This window comes from Anolis sagrei, chromosome 2 (assembly GCF_037176765.1).
Source record: "Anolis sagrei isolate rAnoSag1 chromosome 2, rAnoSag1.mat, whole genome shotgun sequence".
Lineage (NCBI taxonomy): Eukaryota > Metazoa > Chordata > Lepidosauria > Squamata > Dactyloidae > Anolis > Anolis sagrei.
Window position 1 is genome coordinate 302,085,064 of NC_090022.1, and position 21,633 is coordinate 302,106,696.

At 47.9% G+C, this 21,633-nt stretch overlaps 3 protein-coding genes across 3 annotated transcripts in view; all 3 read left to right on the top strand.

Moving 5' to 3' along the window:
- The window catches only part of LOC132766792 (TATA box-binding protein-associated factor, RNA polymerase I, subunit C), a 41,457-nt gene extending 38,072 nt beyond the window's left edge, over positions 1-3,385 (top strand). Inside the window, exon 15 of the mRNA XM_067464706.1 lies at positions 2,102-3,385. Coding sequence (XP_067320807.1) covers positions 2,102-3,037 — 936 coding nt within the window. The 3' untranslated portion in view covers positions 3,038-3,385. The remainder of the gene's footprint in view (positions 1-2,101) is intronic.
- Positions 3,386-6,212: 2,827 nt separating this feature from the next.
- On the top strand, positions 6,213-7,872 carry LOC137096156 (TATA box-binding protein-associated factor RNA polymerase I subunit C-like). The gene is made up of 2 exons (XM_067464705.1): positions 6,213-6,235; positions 6,482-7,872. Exon 2 carries the CDS (start codon positions 6,574-6,576, stop codon positions 7,522-7,524), a length of 951 nt encoding a protein of 316 aa, XP_067320806.1. The 5' UTR covers positions 6,213-6,235; positions 6,482-6,573; the 3' UTR covers positions 7,525-7,872.
- A 6,205-nt stretch (positions 7,873-14,077) lies between these two features.
- HINT2 (histidine triad nucleotide binding protein 2) lies at positions 14,078-21,621 on the top strand. Its single transcript, XM_060760784.2, has 5 exons — positions 14,078-14,223; positions 18,923-19,078; positions 19,228-19,332; positions 19,507-19,579; positions 21,481-21,621. The coding sequence occupies exons 1-5, from the start codon at positions 14,119-14,121 to the stop codon at positions 21,570-21,572; spliced, it is 531 nt and encodes a 176-aa protein (XP_060616767.2). The 5' UTR covers positions 14,078-14,118; the 3' UTR covers positions 21,573-21,621.
- The last annotated feature ends 12 nt before the right edge of the window (positions 21,622-21,633 follow it).

Consider the following 21,633-nt stretch of genomic DNA (forward strand, 5'->3'; position numbering starts at 1 on the left):
TGGGAGGGTCTGCCTTGGGACGCGCAGGGGAGACCCCCCACCCCGTCCACGCTCAGCCAGGCCTTCCTCTTCAAGCGGGGGGAGTTGCAGGAGGGGCGGGACGAGGCCCGCTGCAAGGAGGCCCGCCGGCACCTGCGCCGCGCCATGGAGGAGAGGGGCCTGCTGGGGCCCCTGGGGGACGGGGGCCCCTCCCCGCCTCTGCCCCCACCGGAGATCCCCCTCAAGGACCTGGACGAGCTCAGCGAGCGGATGGAGGCCTCCTGGGGGGGCGGCTGGGGGGGCTGGTGGCAGGACAAGCTGGGCCGCAACCTCCACCAGAAGCGCCGGGACTTGCGGGAGAGGCGTCGGCGGGCCAAGAGGGCCCGGGGCCCCGCCAGCCTCTCCGGGAGCTTCGTCTCCTCCACCAGCGGGCCCTCCGAGTTCAGTGACTCCTCTTGTGGGGCCAGCAGACCCCGGCCGAGGCGGACCCCTGCCCCAAAAAGGACGGAGAGCCCCCCTCTCCCTTCCCAAGAGGCCGAGACGGAGACGGAGGACCCCCTCGGGGGGCTGCTCTCCTCCCAGACGCTGAGCGCCAAGGGTATCCCGCGGGAGAGGAGGCGCACCCTCCGGCAGTACCTGGCCCTCTGGGACCCCCAGAAGGAGGAGGAGGGGGAGGGGGACGCGGCGGCAATCACGCAAGACCCCCAAGCGGACCCCCCAGGGCTGCCCCTCAGCCAGGCTTCCCGGGGGACCACCTGCTCCCAGGGCTCCTCCTCCTCACAGCGGGCCAAGAAGAAGGCGCGCATGGGGTTCTGAGGGGACCCCCCACCCGTGAGAAAACGAGGGGAGTGGGCTTCCCACTGGAAGAAGGGGGAGCGCACGGGGTTCCAATGGGGACAATGTGTATAACTGCCGTGAATACTTTTCAAACCCAGCGAGAGAGGGTCTACCAGAACTTTTGCACAAAGAATGACATTGGACTTCCAGATTCCGTAGGCGAGGGTGGAATGAAAAGTAATGCCTCCGCCTTCCCTACATAGTTTGGCCCTAGTTTTGCAATGGAAGGGAGTCCGAAGCAGGCCTTCCCCCCAGGACTCCCACTCCCACATTCGCACGTCCACTGTATTTCCCGCTTTGCAATAAAGCCATGTTTTTCTATTTCCATTCCTTGTTCAATAGCACAAGAGTTTGGGTGTGAAGGACAGGGGGGGTTATTATTATTTGATACACAATAATAGGAGTCCACAGCAGACAAGGTCACTCTGCTCGCTGTTGTATTGGATCACGCGTCGGACACTTCCCAAGCTGGAATACTGTGCCCAGAGAAAGAGGGCGACTCAAAGGATCACGGGTCTGGAGGACAAGCCCTATGAGGAGCGGCTTAAGGAGCTGGGCTTCTTTAGCCTGAAGAAGAGAAGGCTGAGAGGAGACATGATGAGGGCCATGGATCAGTATGTGAGGGGAAGCCACAGGGAGGAGGGAGCAGATCAAGGGTCTGGAGAACACGCCCTATGAGGAGCGGCTTAAGGAGCTGGGCTTCTTTAGCCTGAGGAAGAGAAGGCTGAGAGGAGACATGATGAGGGCCATGTATAAATATGTGAGAGGAAGCCACAGGGAGGATATATAATACTAATACTGTGCTATGCTGAGAATATAATGTATTGTATGTACATATAATATTAATAATACTGTAGTGGAATATAATACTAATAATATAATAATTATGTATTATATAATACAGTCAGTATTATCAATAACATTGTAGTATTGTGGTACAGTACAATATAATACAATATATAATACTGATGTTGTGCTATGCTAATCATATAATGTATTGTATGTAGATATAATGTATTGTATGTAGGTATGACTTGTAAGCTTCTCTGAGTCCCCTTTGGGGTGAGAGAGGACGGTAGTAAATAAAGTTTCCTGAGTCAGGCGAGCGGTGATCCTTGAGGCCGAAGCCCCCAATGGGTGACCCCTGCCCGCTTTTCCCTTCCCCTGCCCCTCTTTTGCAGGCATCGCGGCTGCCCTTGTCCCGGGGGGCCACCACCACCGGTCCCTTGTGGTCTTCCATCTCTCCGAGGCGGGCGACCTCTTCTTCCACCCGATGCTTTGCCAGGAGGAGGAAGAGGAGGAGGAGGAGGAGGAAGAAGAGGGGCGACAAGAGAAGCACCTGGACGCGGAAGAGGGAGAGAAGGGTGTCCCTGTCTCGGAAGGGGACCCCCCGTACGTGCGCTGGCTGAAGGCCTTCCTGGCGGCCTGGGAGGGTCTGCCTTGGGACGCGCAGGGGAGACCCCCCACCCCGTCCACGCTCAGCCAGGCCTTCCTCTTCAAGCGGGGGGAGTTGCAGGAGGGGCGGGACGAGGCCCGCTGCAAGGAGGCCCGCCGGCACCTGCGCCGCGCCATGGAGGAGAGGGGCCTGCTGGGGCCCCTGGGGGACGGGGGCCCCTCCCCGCCTCTGCCCCCACCGGAGATCCCCCTCAAGGACCTGGACGAGCTCAGCGAGCGGATGGAGGCCTCCTGGGGGGGCGGCTGGGGGGGCTGGTGGCAGGACAAGCTGGGCCGCAACCTCCACCAGAAGCGCCGGGACTTGCGGGAGAGGCGTCGGCGGGCCAAGAGGGCCCGGGGCCCCGCCAGCCTCTCCGGGAGCTTCGTCTCCTCCACCAGCGGCCCCTCCGAGTTCAGTGACTCCTCTTGTGGGGCCAGCAGACCCCGGCCGAGGCGGACCCCTGCCCCAAAAAGGACGGAGAGCCCCCCTCTCCCTTCCCAAGAGGCCGAGACGGAGACGGAGGACCCCCTCGGGGGGCTGCTCTCCTCCCAGACGCTGAGCGCCAAGGGTATCCCGCGGGAGAGGAGGCGCACCCTCCGGCAGTACCTGGCCCTCTGGGACCCCCAGAAGGAGGAGGAGGGGGAGGGGGACGCGGCGGCAATCACGCAAGACCCCCAAGCGGACCCCCCAGGGCTGCCCCTCAGCCAGGCTTCCCGGGGGACCACCTGCTCCCAGGGCTCCTCCTCCTCACAGCGGGCCAAGAAGAAGGCGCGCATGGGGTTCTGAGGGGACCCCCCACCCGTGAGAAAACGAGGGGAGTGGGCTTCCCACTGGAAGAAGGGGGAGCGCACGGGGTTCCAATGGGGACAATGTGTATAACTGCCGTGAATACTTTTCAAACCCAGCGAGAGAGGGTCTACCAGAACTTTTGCACAAAGAATGACATTGGACTTCCAGATTCCGTAGGCGAGGGTGGAATGAAAAGTAATGCCTCCGCCTTCCCTACATAGTTTGGCCCTAGTTTTGCAATGGAAGGGAGTCCGAAGCAGGCCTTCCCCCCAGGACTCCCACTCCCACATTCGCACGTCCACTGTATTTCCCGCTTTGCAATAAAGCCATGTTTTTCTATTTCCATTCCTTGTTCAATAGCACAAGAGTTTGGGTGTGAAGGACAGGGGGGGTTATTATTATTTGATACACAATAATAGGAGTCCACAGCAGACAAGGTCACTCTGCTCGCTGTTGTATTGGATCACGCGTCGGACACTTCCCAAGCTGGAATACTGTGCCCAGAGAAAGAGGGCGACTCAAAGGATCACGGGTCTGGAGGACAAGCCCTATGAGGAGCGGCTTAAGGAGCTGGGCTTCTTTAGCCTGAAGAAGAGAAGGCTGAGAGGAGACATGATGAGGGCCATGGATCAGTATGTGAGGGGAAGCCACAGGGAGGAGGGAGCAGATCAAGGGTCTGGAGAACACGCCCTATGAGGAGCGGCTTAAGGAGCTGGGCTTCTTTAGCCTGAGGAAGAGAAGGCTGAGAGGAGACATGATGAGGGCCATGTATAAATATGTGAGAGGAAGCCACAGGGAGGATATATAATACTAATACTGTGCTATGCTGAGAATATAATGTATTGTATGTACATATAATATTAATAATACTGTAGTGGAATATAATACTAATAATATAATAATTATGTATTATATAATACAGTCAGTATTATCAATAACATTGTAGTATTGTGGTACAGTACAATATAATACAATATATAATACTGATGTTGTGCTATGCTAATCATATAATGTATTGTATGTAGATATAATGTATTGTATGTAGGTATGACTTGTAAGCTTCTCTGAGTCCCCTTTGGGGTGAGAGAGGACGGTAGTAAATAAAGTTTCCTGAGTCAGGCGAGCGGTGATCCTTGAGGCCGAAGCCCCCAATGGGTGACCCCTGCCCGCTTTTCCCTTCCCCTGCCCCTCTTTTGCAGGCATCGCGGCTGCCCTTGTCCCGGGGGGCCACCACCACCGGTCCCTTGTGGTCTTCCATCTCTCCGAGGCGGGCGACCTCTTCTTCCACCCGATGCTTTGCCAGGAGGAGGAAGAGGAGGAGGAGGAGGAGGAAGAAGAGGGGCGACAAGAGAAGCACCTGGACGCGGAAGAGGGAGAGAAGGGTGTCCCTGTCTCGGAAGGGGACCCCCCGTACGTGCGCTGGCTGAAGGCCTTCCTGGCGGCCTGGGAGGGTCTGCCTTGGGACGCGCAGGGGAGACCCCCCACCCCGTCCACGCTCAGCCAGGCCTTCCTCTTCAAGCGGGGGGAGTTGCAGGAGGGGCGGGACGAGGCCCGCTGCAAGGAGGCCCGCCGGCACCTGCGCCGCGCCATGGAGGAGAGGGGCCTGCTGGGGCCCCTGGGGGACGGGGGCCCCTCCCCGCCTCTGCCCCCACCGGAGATCCCCCTCAAGGACCTGGACGAGCTCAGCGAGCGGATGGAGGCCTCCTGGGGGGGCGGCTGGGGGGGCTGGTGGCAGGACAAGCTGGGCCGCAACCTCCACCAGAAGCGCCGGGACTTGCGGGAGAGGCGTCGGCGGGCCAAGAGGGCCCGGGGCCCCGCCAGCCTCTCCGGGAGCTTCGTCTCCTCCACCAGCGGGCCCTCCGAGTTCAGTGACTCCTCTTGTGGGGCCAGCAGACCCCGGCCGAGGCGGACCCCTGCCCCAAAAAGGACGGAGAGCCCCCCTCTCCCTTCCCAAGAGGCCGAGACGGAGACGGAGGACCCCCTCGGGGGGCTGCTCTCCTCCCAGACGCTGAGCGCCAAGGGTATCCCGCGGGAGAGGAGGCGCACCCTCCGGCAGTACCTGGCCCTCTGGGACCCCCAGAAGGAGGAGGAGGGGGAGGGGGACGCGGCGGCAATCACGCAAGACCCCCAAGCGGACCCCCCAGGGCTGCCCCTCAGCCAGGCTTCCCGGGGGACCACCTGCTCCCAGGGCTCCTCCTCCTCACAGCGGGCCAAGAAGAAGGCGCGCATGGGGTTCTGAGGGGACCCCCCACCCGTGAGAAAACGAGGGGAGTGGGCTTCCCACTGGAAGAAGGGGGAGCGCACGGGGTTCCAATGGGGACAATGTGTATAACTGCCGTGAATACTTTTCAAACCCAGCGAGAGAGGGTCTACCAGAACTTTTGCACAAAGAATGACATTGGACTTCCAGATTCCGTAGGCGAGGGTGGAATGAAAAGTAATGCCTCCGCCTTCCCTACATAGTTTGGCCCTAGTTTTGCAATGGAAGGGAGTCCGAAGCAGGCCTTCCCCCCAGGACTCCCACTCCCACATTCGCACGTCCACTGTATTTCCCGCTTTGCAATAAAGCCATGTTTTTCTATTTCCATTCCTTGTTCAATAGCACAAGAGTTTGGGTGTGAAGGACAGGGGGGGTTATTATTATTTGATACACAATAATAGGAGTCCACAGCAGACAAGGTCACTCTGCTCGCTGTTGTATTGGATCACGCGTCGGACACTTCCCAAGCTGGAATACTGTGCCCAGAGAAAGAGGGCGACTCAAAGGATCACGGGTCTGGAGGACAAGCCCTATGAGGAGCGGCTTAAGGAGCTGGGCTTCTTTAGCCTGAAGAAGAGAAGGCTGAGAGGAGACATGATGAGGGCCATGGATCAGTATGTGAGGGGAAGCCACAGGGAGGAGGGAGCAGATCAAGGGTCTGGAGAACACGCCCTATGAGGAGCGGCTTAAGGAGCTGGGCTTCTTTAGCCTGAGGAAGAGAAGGCTGAGAGGAGACATGATGAGGGCCATGTATAAATATGTGAGAGGAAGCCACAGGGAGGATATATAATACTAATACTGTGCTATGCTGAGAATATAATGTATTGTATGTACATATAATATTAATAATACTGTAGTGGAATATAATACTAATAATATAATAATTATGTATTATATAATACAGTCAGTATTATCAATAACATTGTAGTATTGTGGTACAGTACAATATAATACAATATATAATACTGATGTTGTGCTATGCTAATCATATAATGTATTGTATGTAGATATAATGTATTGTATGTAGGTATGACTTGTAAGCTTCTCTGAGTCCCCTTTGGGGTGAGAGAGGACGGTAGTAAATAAAGTTTCCTGAGTCAGGCGAGCGGTGATCCTTGAGGCCGAAGCCCCCAATGGGTGACCCCTGCCCGCTTTTCCCTTCCCCTGCCCCTCTTTTGCAGGCATCGCGGCTGCCCTTGTCCCGGGGGGCCACCACCACCGGTCCCTTGTGGTCTTCCATCTCTCCGAGGCGGGCGACCTCTTCTTCCACCCGATGCTTTGCCAGGAGGAGGAAGAGGAGGAGGAGGAGGAGGAAGAAGAGGGGCGACAAGAGAAGCACCTGGACGCGGAAGAGGGAGAGAAGGGTGTCCCTGTCTCGGAAGGGGACCCCCCGTACGTGCGCTGGCTGAAGGCCTTCCTGGCGGCCTGGGAGGGTCTGCCTTGGGACGCGCAGGGGAGACCCCCCACCCCGTCCACGCTCAGCCAGGCCTTCCTCTTCAAGCGGGGGGAGTTGCAGGAGGGGCGGGACGAGGCCCGCTGCAAGGAGGCCCGCCGGCACCTGCGCCGCGCCATGGAGGAGAGGGGCCTGCTGGGGCCCCTGGGGGACGGGGGCCCCTCCCCGCCTCTGCCCCCACCGGAGATCCCCCCCCTCAAGGACCTGGACGAGCTCAGCGAGCGGATGGAGGCCTCCTGGGGGGGCGGCTGGGGGGGCTGGTGGCAGGACAAGCTGGGCCGCAACCTCCACCAGAAGCGCCGGGACTTGCGGGAGAGGCGTCGGCGGGCCAAGAGGGCCCGGGGCCCCGCCAGCCTCTCCGGGAGCTTCGTCTCCTCCACCAGCGGGCCCTCCGAGTTCAGTGACTCCTCTTGTGGGGCCAGCAGACCCCGGCCGAGGCGGACCCCTGCCCCAAAAAGGACGGAGAGCCCCCCTCTCCCTTCCCAAGAGGCCGAGACGGAGACGGAGGACCCCCTCGGGGGGCTGCTCTCCTCCCAGACGCTGAGCGCCAAGGGTATCCCGCGGGAGAGGAGGCGCACCCTCCGGCAGTACCTGGCCCTCTGGGACCCCCAGAAGGAGGAGGAGGGGGAGGGGGACGCGGCGGCAATCACGCAAGACCCCCAAGCGGACCCCCCAGGGCTGCCCCTCAGCCAGGCTTCCCGGGGGACCACCTGCTCCCAGGGCTCCTCCTCCTCACAGCGGGCCAAGAAGAAGGCGCGCATGGGGTTCTGAGGGGACCCCCCACCCGTGAGAAAACGAGGGGAGTGGGCTTCCCACTGGAAGAAGGGGGAGCGCACGGGGTTCCAATGGGGACAATGTGTATAACTGCCGTGAATACTTTTCAAACCCAGCGAGAGAGGGTCTACCAGAACTTTTGCACAAAGAATGACATTGGACTTCCAGATTCCGTAGGCGAGGGTGGAATGAAAAGTAATGCCTCCGCCTTCCCTACATAGTTTGGCCCTAGTTTTGCAATGGAAGGGAGTCCGAAGCAGGCCTTCCCCCCAGGACTCCCACTCCCACATTCGCACGTCCACTGTATTTCCCGCTTTGCAATAAAGCCATGTTTTTCTATTTCCATTCCTTGTTCAATAGCACAAGAGTTTGGGTGTGAAGGACAGGGGGGGTTATTATTATTTGATACACAATAATAGGAGTCCACAGCAGACAAGGTCACTCTGCTCGCTGTTGTATTGGATCACGCGTCGGACACTTCCCAAGCTGGAATACTGTGCCCAGAGAAAGAGGGCGACTCAAAGGATCACGGGTCTGGAGGACAAGCCCTATGAGGAGCGGCTTAAGGAGCTGGGCTTCTTTAGCCTGAAGAAGAGAAGGCTGAGAGGAGACATGATGAGGGCCATGGATCAGTATGTGAGGGGAAGCCACAGGGAGGAGGGAGCAGATCAAGGGTCTGGAGAACACGCCCTATGAGGAGCGGCTTAAGGAGCTGGGCTTCTTTAGCCTGAGGAAGAGAAGGCTGAGAGGAGACATGATGAGGGCCATGTATAAATATGTGAGAGGAAGCCACAGGGAGGATATATAATACTAATACTGTGCTATGCTGAGAATATAATGTATTGTATGTACATATAATATTAATAATACTGTAGTGGAATATAATACTAATAATATAATAATTATGTATTATATAATACAGTCAGTATTATCAATAACATTGTAGTATTGTGGTACAGTACAATATAATACAATATATAATACTGATGTTGTGCTATGCTAATCATATAATGTATTGTATGTAGATATAATGTATTGTATGTAGGTATGACTTGTAAGCTTCTCTGAGTCCCCTTTGGGGTGAGAGAGGACGGTAGTAAATAAAGTTTCCTGAGTCAGGCGAGCGGTGATCCTTGAGGCCGAAGCCCCCAATGGGTGACCCCTGCCCGCTTTTCCCTTCCCCTGCCCCTCTTTTGCAGGCATCGCGGCTGCCCTTGTCCCGGGGGGCCACCACCACCGGTCCCTTGTGGTCTTCCATCTCTCCGAGGCGGGCGACCTCTTCTTCCACCCGATGCTTTGCCAGGAGGAGGAAGAGGAGGAGGAGGAGGAGGAAGAAGAGGGGCGACAAGAGAAGCACCTGGACGCGGAAGAGGGAGAGAAGGGTGTCCCTGTCTCGGAAGGGGACCCCCCGTACGTGCGCTGGCTGAAGGCCTTCCTGGCGGCCTGGGAGGGTCTGCCTTGGGACGCGCAGGGGAGACCCCCCACCCCGTCCACGCTCAGCCAGGCCTTCCTCTTCAAGCGGGGGGAGTTGCAGGAGGGGCGGGACGAGGCCCGCTGCAAGGAGGCCCGCCGGCACCTGCGCCGCGCCATGGAGGAGAGGGGCCTGCTGGGGCCCCTGGGGGACGGGGGCCCCTCCCCGCCTCTGCCCCCACCGGAGATCCCCCTCAAGGACCTGGACGAGCTCAGCGAGCGGATGGAGGCCTCCTGGGGGGGCGGCTGGGGGGGCTGGTGGCAGGACAAGCTGGGCCGCAACCTCCACCAGAAGCGCCGGGACTTGCGGGAGAGGCGTCGGCGGGCCAAGAGGGCCCGGGGCCCCGCCAGCCTCTCCGGGAGCTTCGTCTCCTCCACCAGCGGCCCCTCCGAGTTCAGTGACTCCTCTTGTGGGGCCAGCAGACCCCGGCCGAGGCGGACCCCTGCCCCAAAAAGGACGGAGAGCCCCCCTCTCCCTTCCCAAGAGGCCGAGACGGAGACGGAGGACCCCCTCGGGGGGCTGCTCTCCTCCCAGACGCTGAGCGCCAAGGGTATCCCGCGGGAGAGGAGGCGCACCCTCCGGCAGTACCTGGCCCTCTGGGACCCCCAGAAGGAGGAGGAGGGGGAGGGGGACGCGGCGGCAATCACGCAAGACCCCCAAGCGGACCCCCCAGGGCTGCCCCTCAGCCAGGCTTCCCGGGGGACCACCTGCTCCCAGGGCTCCTCCTCCTCACAGCGGGCCAAGAAGAAGGCGCGCATGGGGTTCTGAGGGGACCCCCCACCCGTGAGAAAACAAGGGGGAGTGGGCTTCCTACTGGAAGAAGGGGGAGCGCACGGGGTTCCGATGGGAACATGTTTATAACTGCCATGAATACTTTTTATACCAGGTTCACAATTTTCAGCGTGAGAGGGTCTATCAGAACTTTTGCGCAAAGAATGACATTGGACTTACAAACTCTGTATACGAGGGTTGAAAGAAAAGTAATGCCTCCACCTTCGTTACTTGGGTGGGAATATTTTAATAAATCAAACGCCTTGTAATCAAGCCCCTTGGTCTGTCTCCCTATGGATGTCCCGGTCCTCAAACACTCTCTGCTTCATTTGGAAAAAAGCCGCACTTGCAGAGCTCAGGTGGTGTTGAATTTCCATCTCACTGTTGACGTCTGTAGACAGTCCACGTTTTGCAGGCATATATCAGGGTTGGGAGGACAATAGCCTTGTAAACAAGCACCTTGGTCTCCGTATGGATGTCCCAGTCCTCAAACACTCTCTGCTTCATTTGGAAAAAAGCCGCACTTGCAGAGCTCAGGTGGTGTTGAATTTCCATCTCACTGTTGACGTCTGTAGACAGTCCACGTCTTGCAGGCATATAGCAGGGTTGGGAGGACAATATCTTTATAAACAAGCCCCTTGGTCTCCCTACGGATGTCCCAATCCTCAAACACTCTCTGCTTCACTTGGAAAAAAGCTGTAGTCACAAAGCTCAGACGGTGTTGTATTTCAGTGTCAATGTTGGTGGAGAGGCGGCTGCCAAAGGAGCGGAAATGGTCCACATTTTCTAATGTTACACCATTAAGCTATTCAAGTACCTAGAGACAAAGGCTGTCAAAATGTATGCATTCATTCTGCAGTAGAGATGCGCCCTTGGTCTCCTTTCCAATGAGCCTTCTGTAAAGAAAATAAGGGTTTTATATTGCACGTGACAGGGGGGGAAACTTTCTTTTCAATCCCACCGCTGCCACCACTGTAACATTATATACTAGGCCTGGGTAACAACGGAAAAATTTGTTTCTAAAATCGATTCGTTTTTTGGGGTTTTTTGCGTTTCAATATTGAAAAGAATTCCGAAATTTTCCTTTAAAAAAGTTCGATATTTACGAAATTTCATAAATGGTAAAAAAAATTACAAAACAATAACGAAACAATAACGAATCAATTCGTTAATGGCGGCCGCAATCGCGCAATACGCTAAAAAAACTTCTGAAGCTTCTCTCTCCCTCTGTTGGTGTGATATTATAATTTTTTTTCACTAATTAAACAAAAAACAACTATAAAACTTGCCCCAGACATGCGGAAATAATAACGAAACGACCTCAAACCAATAACGAAACGAATACATAACGAAATACGAAGCATTTACGAAACGAATTGAAAAATTCGTTTCGTTTTTAAGTTGCTCCAGAATGATTCGTTATTGCTTTGTTAACAAAAAAAATAACGAATTTTTAACGAATTAACGAAACCGCCCAGCCCTATTATATACGAGGGGATTACAGGTGATGAGAGAGAACAGTGTGTGTGTAATGGTAGGTTTGCTGCCACCACCCCAAATTACAGTTTGAGGAATTGTCTTGTTGTTGTACTTGAGGTAAAATGTCCCTATACACCGGCTCTTCCTTTTGGTTCCCTTTCTGGTGACTGAACTGTAGAGATGTGGAGGCTGACTGGATCTAACCTTATATGATGGAACAAGGCTGAGGCAGATTAACAGTAAACGAGAGAACAGGTTTATTGAAGTATTTGGAGCAAACAACTGACTACTGAGAGGTACATACGCGTAATTTGTTTCTGAAGCACAGACTTATGAAGCAAATGGTTTCTTTAGAAGGAGTAACTTTTCCTTAACATGAGCTACTTTCTTCACACTATCCTGTGATAGGTAAAAGTACGACTCTTTGACCAGCTGCCCCTGGCTGCCTTCCAGAGTATCGAGGTTTCCCCTGGACTACTCTGAACTTTAGGGAAATAAACCCATTTGTATTCTGTCCTAATACAAGTAAACAAGCCTTCACTTCGACTGCCCTAGTCGCACTATACAGAAGCACTTGCTCTTTTATTATTCCCTAACAGGCTAATTCCTAGCTCACTCAGAAACTCTCTTCTCCCTGTCTGAAATCCTAACCCTTTCTCTCCTAGATCAAATCCTTCTCTCTCTTCTGTCAGAAATGACAGCCTATTTACACTCTCCTTCAACTCCTCCCCTTGGGGTCTGAACCAATCAGGAGTTAGCTGACTCCTCCCCTTGCCTCTCTGCCTATACCATCATGTCTGCCATCCTGAGCTGCCTTCCCAACATGGAGGCCAGCTCACTGACTTCCAGGCTGCGGCCTACAAAGACAAGGTATGAGTTCACTACACCCTCATTCCCCAGAAGGCACCAAAGCCATGCAACCAAACTTCTCTTCCCCTGGCCTTGCTAGACTGCAGCTCCCAGTATCCCCAACCACAGAACAGAAAAGACCACAGGGAAGGGGCGGGGAGATATTCCATTTGATGATGGTAGAAATTGCAAAGTGGGGTTGCAGGAGGTAAAGGGTCAGCAAGGGGTCAAGCTGTTGCATGCCTCCCCCCCCCCCAATCTCAGCTTGAGCCCCCTTCCTCCTCTCGCACCTCGATCAAGGGCTGACAATCTCAGGTTGTTTTAAGAAGCTAATGTTAACTATATTTGAAAATGTTTGGCATTACTTGTATATCAGCTGTACTTGCCACTTTGCAATAAAACAATGTTATATATATTTTTATTGTCCAATAGCATAAGAGTTTGCTTGTAAAGGACAGGGGAGTTGTTTATTATTATTATTATTATTATTATTATTATTGTTATCTAAAAATGCTCTGTGCGTAATGAGTTAGAATCATAGAATCAAAGAGTTGGAAGAGACCTCCTGGGCCATCCAGTCCAACCTCATTCTGCCAAGAAGCAGGAATATTGCATTCAAATCACCCCTGACAGATGGCCATCCAGCCTCTGTTTAAAAGCCTCCAAAGAAGGAGCCTCCACCACACTCCAGGGCAGAGAGTTCCACTGCTGAACGGCTCTCACAGTCAGGAAGTTCTTCCTCATGTTCAGATGGAATCTCCTCTCTTGTAGTTTGAAGCCATTGTTCCATTGCGTCCTAGTCTCCAGGGAAGCAGAAAACAAGCTTGCTCCCTCCTCCTCCCTGTGGCTTCCTCTCACATATTTATACATGGCTCTCATCATATCTCCTCTCAGCCTTCTCTTCTTCAGGCTAAACATGCCCAGTTCCCTAAGCCACTCCTCATAGGGCTTGTTCTCCAGACCCTTGATCATTTTAGTCTCCCTCCTCTGGACACATTCCAGCTTGTCAATATCTCTCTTGAATTGTGGTGCCCAGAATTGGACACAATATTCCAGGTAAAGTGGTCTAACCAAAGCGGAATAGAGGGGTAGCATTACTTCCTTAGATCTAGACACTATGCTCCTATTGATGCAGGCCAAAATCCCATTGGCTTTTTTTGCCGCCACATCACATTCCTGGCTCATGTTTAACTTGTTGTCCACGAGGACTCCAAGATCTTTTTCACACGTACTGCTCTCGAGCCAGGCATTGTCCCCCATTCTGTATCTTTGCATTTCGTTTTTTCTGCCAAAGTGGAGTATCTTGCATTTGTCACTGTTGAACTTCATTTTGTTAATTTTGGCCCATCATCTCTCTAATCTGTCAAGATGGTTTTGAATCCTGCTCCTGTCCTCTGGACTATTGGCTATCCCTCCCAATTTGGTGTCGTCTGCAAACTTGATGATCCTGCCTTCTAGCCCTTCATCTAAGTCGTTAATAAAGATGTTGAACAGGACCGGGCCCAGGACGGAACCCTGCGGCACTCCACTTGTCACTTCTTTCCAGGATGAAGAGGAAGTTCCTTAAAAACAAAAGAACCAATGAACGAAATCACACCAAATTTGGCAACAAAATGTCTCACAACACAAGGAGTGACCATCACTGTTAGGAATTGTGGGAGTTGTAGTCCAAAACCCCTGCAAGGCCCCATTTGGCCCCTGCCTGCTGCAGAACATGTGCCTGTGCATGGAGAGGAGGAGGAGGAGGAGGAACTCTTCCCCAAGCTCCCCTGCAATTGCAAAATTGCAAAAGATGCCCATGAAAAAGAAACTCCCTGCAATGCAGGCTGAGCATGCATGTTCTTTCAAATCTACATAAATGTGGGCGGGGCTTCCTTCTCTTCCAATCCCAGGGCGCCAGCTCGGCACTTCCACCCGCGGCCACCAGGGGGCGAGCTGCTGCCAAGTCCGCGCATGCGCGAAGGGCGTGTCAAGCAAAGGGGTGGTGGGCGTGGCCAAAGGGAGAGGTGGGCGTGTCCGGCATGGCGTCGGCGGCGAGGGTGGCGTTCCGCGGGGGCCTGCTGGGGGCGCTGTTGCTCCCGCTCCTCTCCCGCGCCGGAGGGAGGCGCGCCACGCTTCCGGTCACGGTGAGTCAGTGAGCGAGCGACGGATAAAAGGCGACTTCCGGGTTCCAGGCCCGAAAGGGGCGGGGCCACGGAGGGGGGCGGAGCTAGAGGGAGAGGCCACGCCCCTTCCTGCCTCACTGCCCTTCCCTGCCCTGCAGTTCTGTTATTGTTATTATTTAATATTATTATTATTAATTTATTTATTACCTGCCTCTCCTTTGGGCAGCTAATAAATAAATATAGTTAAAAATATTGTTATTATTATTATTATTGTCTGCTATTATTATTATTATTTTCCATTATCATTATTAGATTCCATTATTATTATTATTATTATTATATTCTGCTATTATTATTTTCCATTATTATTATTATTATTATTATTATTGTCTGCTATTATTATTATTATTTTCCATTATCATTATTAGATTCCATTATTATTATTATATTCTGCTATTATTATTTTCCATTATTATTATTATTATTGTCTGCTATTATTATTATTATTTTCCATTATCATTATTAGATTCCATTATTATTATTATTATTATTATTATATTCTGCTATTATTATTTTCCATTCTTCTTCTTCTTCTTATTATTGTCTGCTATTATTATTATCTTCCATTATCATTATTAGATTCCATTATTATTATTATTATTATTATTATTATTATTATTATTATATTCTGCTATTATTATTTTCCATTATTATTATTATTATTGTCTGCTATTATTATTATTATTTTCCATTATCATTATTAGATTCCATTATTATTACTATTATTATTTCTTGTTTGTTTATTACCTGCCTCTCCTATTATTATTATTATTATTATTATTATTGTCTGCTATTATTATTATTATTTTCCATTATCATTATTAGATTCCATTATTATTATTATTATTTCTTGTTTGTTTGTTACCTGCCTCTCCTATTATTATTATTATTATTATTGTCTGCTATTATTATTATTATTTTCCATTATCATTATTAGATTCCATTATTATTATTATTATTATTTCTTGTTTGTTTATTACCTGCCTCTCCTATTATTATTATTATTATTATTATTATTGTCTGCTATTATTATTATTTTCCATTATCATTATTAGATTCCATTATTATTATTATTATTATTATTATTATTTCTTGTTTGTTTATTGCCTGCCTCTCCTATTATTATTATTATTATTGTCTGCTATTATTATTATTATTATTTTCCATTATCATTATTAGATTCCATTATTATTATTATTATTTCTTGTTTGTTTATTACCTGCCTGTCCTATTATTATTATTATTATTATTATTATTGTCTGCTATTATTATTATTATTATTATTTTCCATTATCATTATTAGATTCCATTATTATTATTATTATTATTATTATTATTATTTCTTGTTTGTTTATTACCTGCCTGTCCTATTATTATTATTATTATTATTATTATTATTATTATTATTGTCTGCTATTATTATTATTATTTTCCATTATCATTATTAGATTCCATTATTATTATTATTATTTCTTGTTTGTTTATTACCTGCCTCTCCTATTATTATTATTATTATTATTATTGTCTGCTATTATTATTATTATTTTCCATTATTATTAGATTCCATTATTATTATTATTATTATTATTTCTTGTTTGTTTATTACCTGCCTATCCTATTATTATTATTATTATTGTCTGCTATTATTATTATTATTATTTTCCATTATTATTATTATTATTATTATTTCTTGTTTGTTTATTACCTGCCTCTCCTATTATTATTATTATTATTATTATTATTATTTCTTGTTTATTACCTGCCTCTCCTATTATTATTATTATTATTATTGTCTGCTATTATTATTATTATTTTCCATTATCATTATTATTATTATTATTATTTCTTGTTTATTACCTGCCTCTCCTATTATTATTATTATTATTATTGTCTGCTATTATTATTATTATTTTCCATTATCATTATTATTATTATTATTATTATTTCTTGTTTATTACCTGCCTCTCCTATTATTATTATTATTATTATTGTCTGCTATTATTATTATTATTTTCCATTATTATTATTATTATTATTATTATTGTCTGCTATTATTATTATTATTTTCCATTATCATTATTAGATTCCATTATTATTATTATTATTATTATTATTATTTCTTGTTTGTTTATTACCTGCCTCTCCTATTATTATTATTATTATTATTGTCTGCTATTATTATTATTATTTTCCATTATCATTATTAGATTCCATTATTATTATTATTATTATTATTATTTCTTGTTTGTTTATTACCTGCCTCTCCTATTATTATTATTATTATTATTATTATTGTCTGCTATTATTATTATTATTTTCCATTATCATTATTAGATTCCATTATTATTATTATTATTATTATTTCTTGTTTGTTTATTACCTGCCTCTCCTATTATTATTATTATTATTATTATTATTGTCTGCTATTATTATTATTATTTTCCATTATCATTATTGTTGTTGTTCATTCGTTCAATCGTCCCCGATCTTTGTGACCTCACGGACCAGCCCACACCAGAGCTCCCTGTCGGCCGTCACCACCCCCAATTCCTTCAAGGTCAGTCCAGTCACTTCAAGGATGCTCTCCATCCATCTTGCCCTTGGTTGGCCCCTTTTCCTTTTGCCTTCCACTTTCCCCAGCATAATTGTCTTCTCTAGGCTTTCCTGTCTCCTCATGATGTGGCCAAAGTACTTCATCTTTCCCTCTCGTCTCCTTCCCTCCAGTGAGCAGTCGGGCTTTATTTCCTGGAGGATGGACTGGTTGGATCTTCTTCTCGCAGTCCAAGGCACTCTCAGCACTTTCCTCCAACACCACAGCTCAAAAGCATCTCTCTTCCTTCACTCAGCCTTCCCTCAGGTCCAGCTCTCACATCCGTAGGTGACTCCAGGGAAGACCATGGCTTGGACTAGGCAATGGATCTTGGTTGCCAGTCTGATGTCTCTACTCTTGACTATTTTATCGAGACTGGACATTGCTCTCCTCCCAAGAAGGAAGCGTCTTCTGATTTCCTGGCCACAGTCTGCATCTGCAGTCATCTTTGCACCTAGAAATACAAAGTCTGTCACGGCCTCCACATCTTCTCCCTCTATTTCCCAGTTGTCAATCATTCTTGTTGCCATCATCTTGGGTTTTTTGAGGTTTAGCTGCAACCCGGCTTTTGCGCTTTCTTCTTTCACCTTGATTAGAAGGCTCCTCAGCTCCTCCTTGCTTTCGGCCATCAGAGTGGTGTCATCTGCATATCTGAGGTTGTGAATGTTCCTTCCAGCCATTTTCACCCCAGCTTTGCATTCCTCGAGCCCCGCACATCCTCGCATGATGTGTTCTGCATACACGTTAAAGAGGTTGGGTGAGAGGATGCAGCCTTGCCGTACACCTTTCCCAATCTTGAACCCGTCTCCTGTTCCGTGGTCAGTTCTGACTGTGGCTCCTTGGTCCTTGCACAGATTCCTCAGGAGAGAGGGAAGGGGGCTTGGGATGCCCATCCCACCAAGAACTTGCCACAATTTATGATGATCCACACAGTCAAAGGCTTTAGAGTAGTCAATGAAGCAGAAATAGATGTTTTTCTGGAACTTCCGGCCTTTCTCCATTCTCCAGCATCCGGATATTGGCAATCTGGTCTCTGGTTCCTCTGCCTTTTCTAAACCCAGCTTGAACATCTGGCAACTCTCGCTCCATGTCTTGCTGGAGTCTTCTTCCTTGCAGGATCTTGAGCATTCCCTTCCTGGCATGAGAAATAAGGGCCACTGTACGGAAGTTGGAGCAGTCTTTCGCATTTCCCTTTTTTGGTATGGGGATATAAGTTGATTTTTTCCAGTCTGATGGCCATTCTTGTGTTTTCCATATTTGCTGGCATTATTATTATTATTCTATTATTATTTTCAATTATTATTATAGTCTATTATTATTTTCAATTATTATTATATTCTGCTATTATTATTTTCCATTATTATTATTATTATTATTATTATTATATTCTGTGTTAATTATTTTCTAATATTATTATTATTATATTCTGCTATTATTATTTTCCATTATTATTATTATTATATTTTCCATTATTTATTATTATTATTATTATTATTATTATTATTATTTATTTTCCATTATTATTATTATATTCTGCTATTATTATTTTCCATTATTTTTATTACATTATTATTATTATTATTATATTCTGCAATTATTATTTTCCATTATTATTACTATTATATTCTATTATTATTTTCCATTATTATTATATTCTATTATTATTTCCCATTATTATTATTATCACCATTATTATCTGCTGTTATTATTTTCCATTATAATTATAACTATTATATTCCACTATTACTATTTTCCATTATTATATTTTAAAATTATTATTTTATGTATTCCCGCCTCCCCTTAGGGCTCAAGTCAGAGCGCAACATAGTTAAAATACATAGAATCCTAGTGCTGGAGGGTCTCCCAGAGATGATGCAGTCCAACCCCCTTCTTTCTGCCAGGAAGGATGACACCATTCAAGCCCCCTCGGCAGGTGACCACCCAGCCTCTGCTCAAAAACCTCCAGAGAACGGAGGCTCCCCCCATTTCTGTCCCCCATGTCCCAGTGGTATTTATTGGGGAGGGGGGTCATTATGGGACTGAACTGGTTTGTGTTGTGTCTCGTGGCAGAGGGGCCTTGCGGTGACCCCCCGTGACCCGGACGGAGAGGTGGACAAGGCCCAGCGATCAGCCAAGGAGCAGGAGGCCTCCACTGGTCAGAAGACCATCTTCAGCCGCATCCTGGACGGCTCCATCCCAGCCAAATTCGTCTACCAGGATGAAAAGGTGGGATCGGGGGTGCATTCACACTGACCGATGACCCTGTTTTTAGTGCCAAGGCTAGACCAGTCCAGGTGTTTTGGACTCCCACAATTCAGGGTGGGCCGGATGGCCTTTTGGTGCCCCTTCCAATGCACGGTCCTGTATTTCCACAGTGCGTGGCCTTCCGGGACGTGTCCCCGCAGGCTCCCGTCCACGTGCTGGTGATCCCCAGGAAGCCCATCCCCCGCCTCAGCCAAGCGGAAGAAGCGGACACCCAGGTGAGGGTCAGCCGAAAGGTCACACAAACACAATTGTCGAAGTATTGTTGAAGGCTTTCACTGCTGGAATCACTGGGGTGTTGTGTGGCTTCTGGACTGTATGGCCAATGTGTTCTAGCAGCACTTTCTCCTGATGTTTCACCTCCATCTGCTTCTCCCCGTTTATGATTTCAGCTCCTGGGTCACTTGCTGCTGGTGGCCAGCCAGGTGGCCAAGGCCGAGGGTCTTTCCGAGGGCTACCGTGTGGGTGAGTAGGAAATAATAATAATAATAATAATAATAATAATAATAACAACAACAACACTTTATTTATATTCCTCCCTTCTTCCTGAGCAGATTACAGCATATAAACAGACACAGATAAACATTCAATGCCTTATAACAGTGAAATACAATGAGACACAAAGGCAAAGGCTTCTCCTTTCATTTCTGGCTCATCTCCAGCTCTGGGGCAGTGTAACTATCACTGGGACAAGAGAATAGAACACTTTATTTATATTCCCCCCTTCTTCCCGAGGGGACTCAGAGCGGATTATGGTATATAAACAGACACAGATAAACATTCAGTGCCTTGTAACAGTGAAATAAAATAAGACGCAAAGGCAAAGGCTTCTCCTTTCATTTCAGGCTCATCTCCGGCTCTGAGTCAGTGTAACTATCACTGGGACATGATAATAATAGAACAACAGTATTAATATTCAGCCCTTCTCCCCGAAGGGACTCAGAGCGGATAACAGCATATAATAATAATAATAATAATAATAATAATAATAATAATAACAACAACAACAACAACAACAACAACAACAACAACAACACTTTATTTATATTCCTCCCTTCTTCCTGAGGGGACTCAGAGCAGATTATAGAATATAAACAGACACAGATAAACATTCAGTGCCTTGTAACAGTGAAATACAATGAGACACAAATACAAAGGCAAAGGCTTCTCCTTTCACTTCCGGCTCATCTCTGGCTCTGCAGCAGTGTAACTATTACTGGGACAAGAGAATAGAACACTTTATTTATATTCCTCCCTTCTTCTTGAGGGGACTCAGAGCAGTTTACTTTACAGCAAATAATAATAATAATAATAATAATAATAATAACAACAACAACAACAACAACAACAACAACAACAACAACAACACTTTATATTCCTCCCTTCTTCCTGGGGATACTCACAGTGGATTACAGCATATAAACAGACACAGATAAACGTTCAGTGCCTTGTAACAGTGAAATACAATGAGACACAAATACAAAGGCAAAGGCTTCTCCTTTCATTTCCGGCACATCTCCGGCTCTGAGGCAGTGTAACTATCACTGGGACAAGATAATAGAACACTTTATTTATATTCCGTCCTTCTTCCTGAGGGGACTCAGAGCAGTTTACAGCAAATAATAATTTATAATATAATATTAATAATATTAATAATATTATTATTATATTATAATATAATAATAATAATAATAATAATAACAACAACAACAATAACAACAACACTTTATATTCCTCCCTTCTTCCTGGGGATACTCACAGTGGATTACAGCATATAAACAGACACAGATAAACTTTCAGTGCCTTGTAACAGTGAAATACAATGAGACACAAATACAAAGGCAAAGGCTTCTCCTTTCATTTCTGGCTCATCTCTGTCTCTGGGGCAATGTGACTATCACTGGGACAAGAGAATAGAACACAGAGGGGACTCAGAGCGGATTACAGCAAATAATAATAATAATAATAATAATAATAATAATAATAATAAACAATAACAACAGCAACTTCTTTTTAATACCCTGTCATCCTCTCTCCAAAGGGACTCAGGGTGGCTTACAAGGGACAAACTCAAAAATACAGATTAAAAGCACACAATAAAATAAATCAACAACAAACACCAAACAACATTACAATCATGGTACATGTTTTAAAAACAGTTCCTTGGCCAAAAGGTTATGTGTTTAGTGTGTCAGAATCAGGGAATATATAATGCAGGCTGGGGGCTTCTGGGAGCTGTAGTAGGCTATTAGGAATTGTGGGAGTTGGAGTTGGAGTCCAAAACACCTGGAGGGAGGGCCAAAAGTGGCCCATATCTGAAAGAGGTACTGATACAGCCTCACCCACCTTTTATTCTTCTCTTGCAGTGATCAACGACGGGAAGCATGGGGCCCAGTCCGTCTACCACCTCCACCTCCACATCTTGGGGGGCCGCCAGATGGGGTGGCCCCCTGGTTGAGCTTAATGGAGGCCCCCCTGAAACTAAATAATAAAAGCTTACAAAGTGGGATCCTATTAAG

Bases quoted from the DNA above. Each gene is read 5' to 3' on its own strand.
- HINT2 (XM_060760784.2), top strand. From the start codon at position 14,119: ATGGCGTCGGCGGCGAGGGTGGCGTTCCGCGGGGGCCTGCTGGGGGCG. The intron at 19,079-19,227 runs GTGGGATCGGGG...GTATTTCCACAG, and splicing joins TCGTCTACCAGGATGAAAAG to TGCGTGGCCTTCCGGGACGT. The intron at 19,333-19,506 runs GTGAGGGTCAGC...TTATGATTTCAG, and splicing joins CGGAAGAAGCGGACACCCAG to CTCCTGGGTCACTTGCTGCT.
- LOC137096156 (XM_067464705.1), top strand. From the start codon at position 6,574: ATGCTTTGCCAGGAGGAGGAAGAGGAGGAGGAGGAGGAGGAAGAAGAG.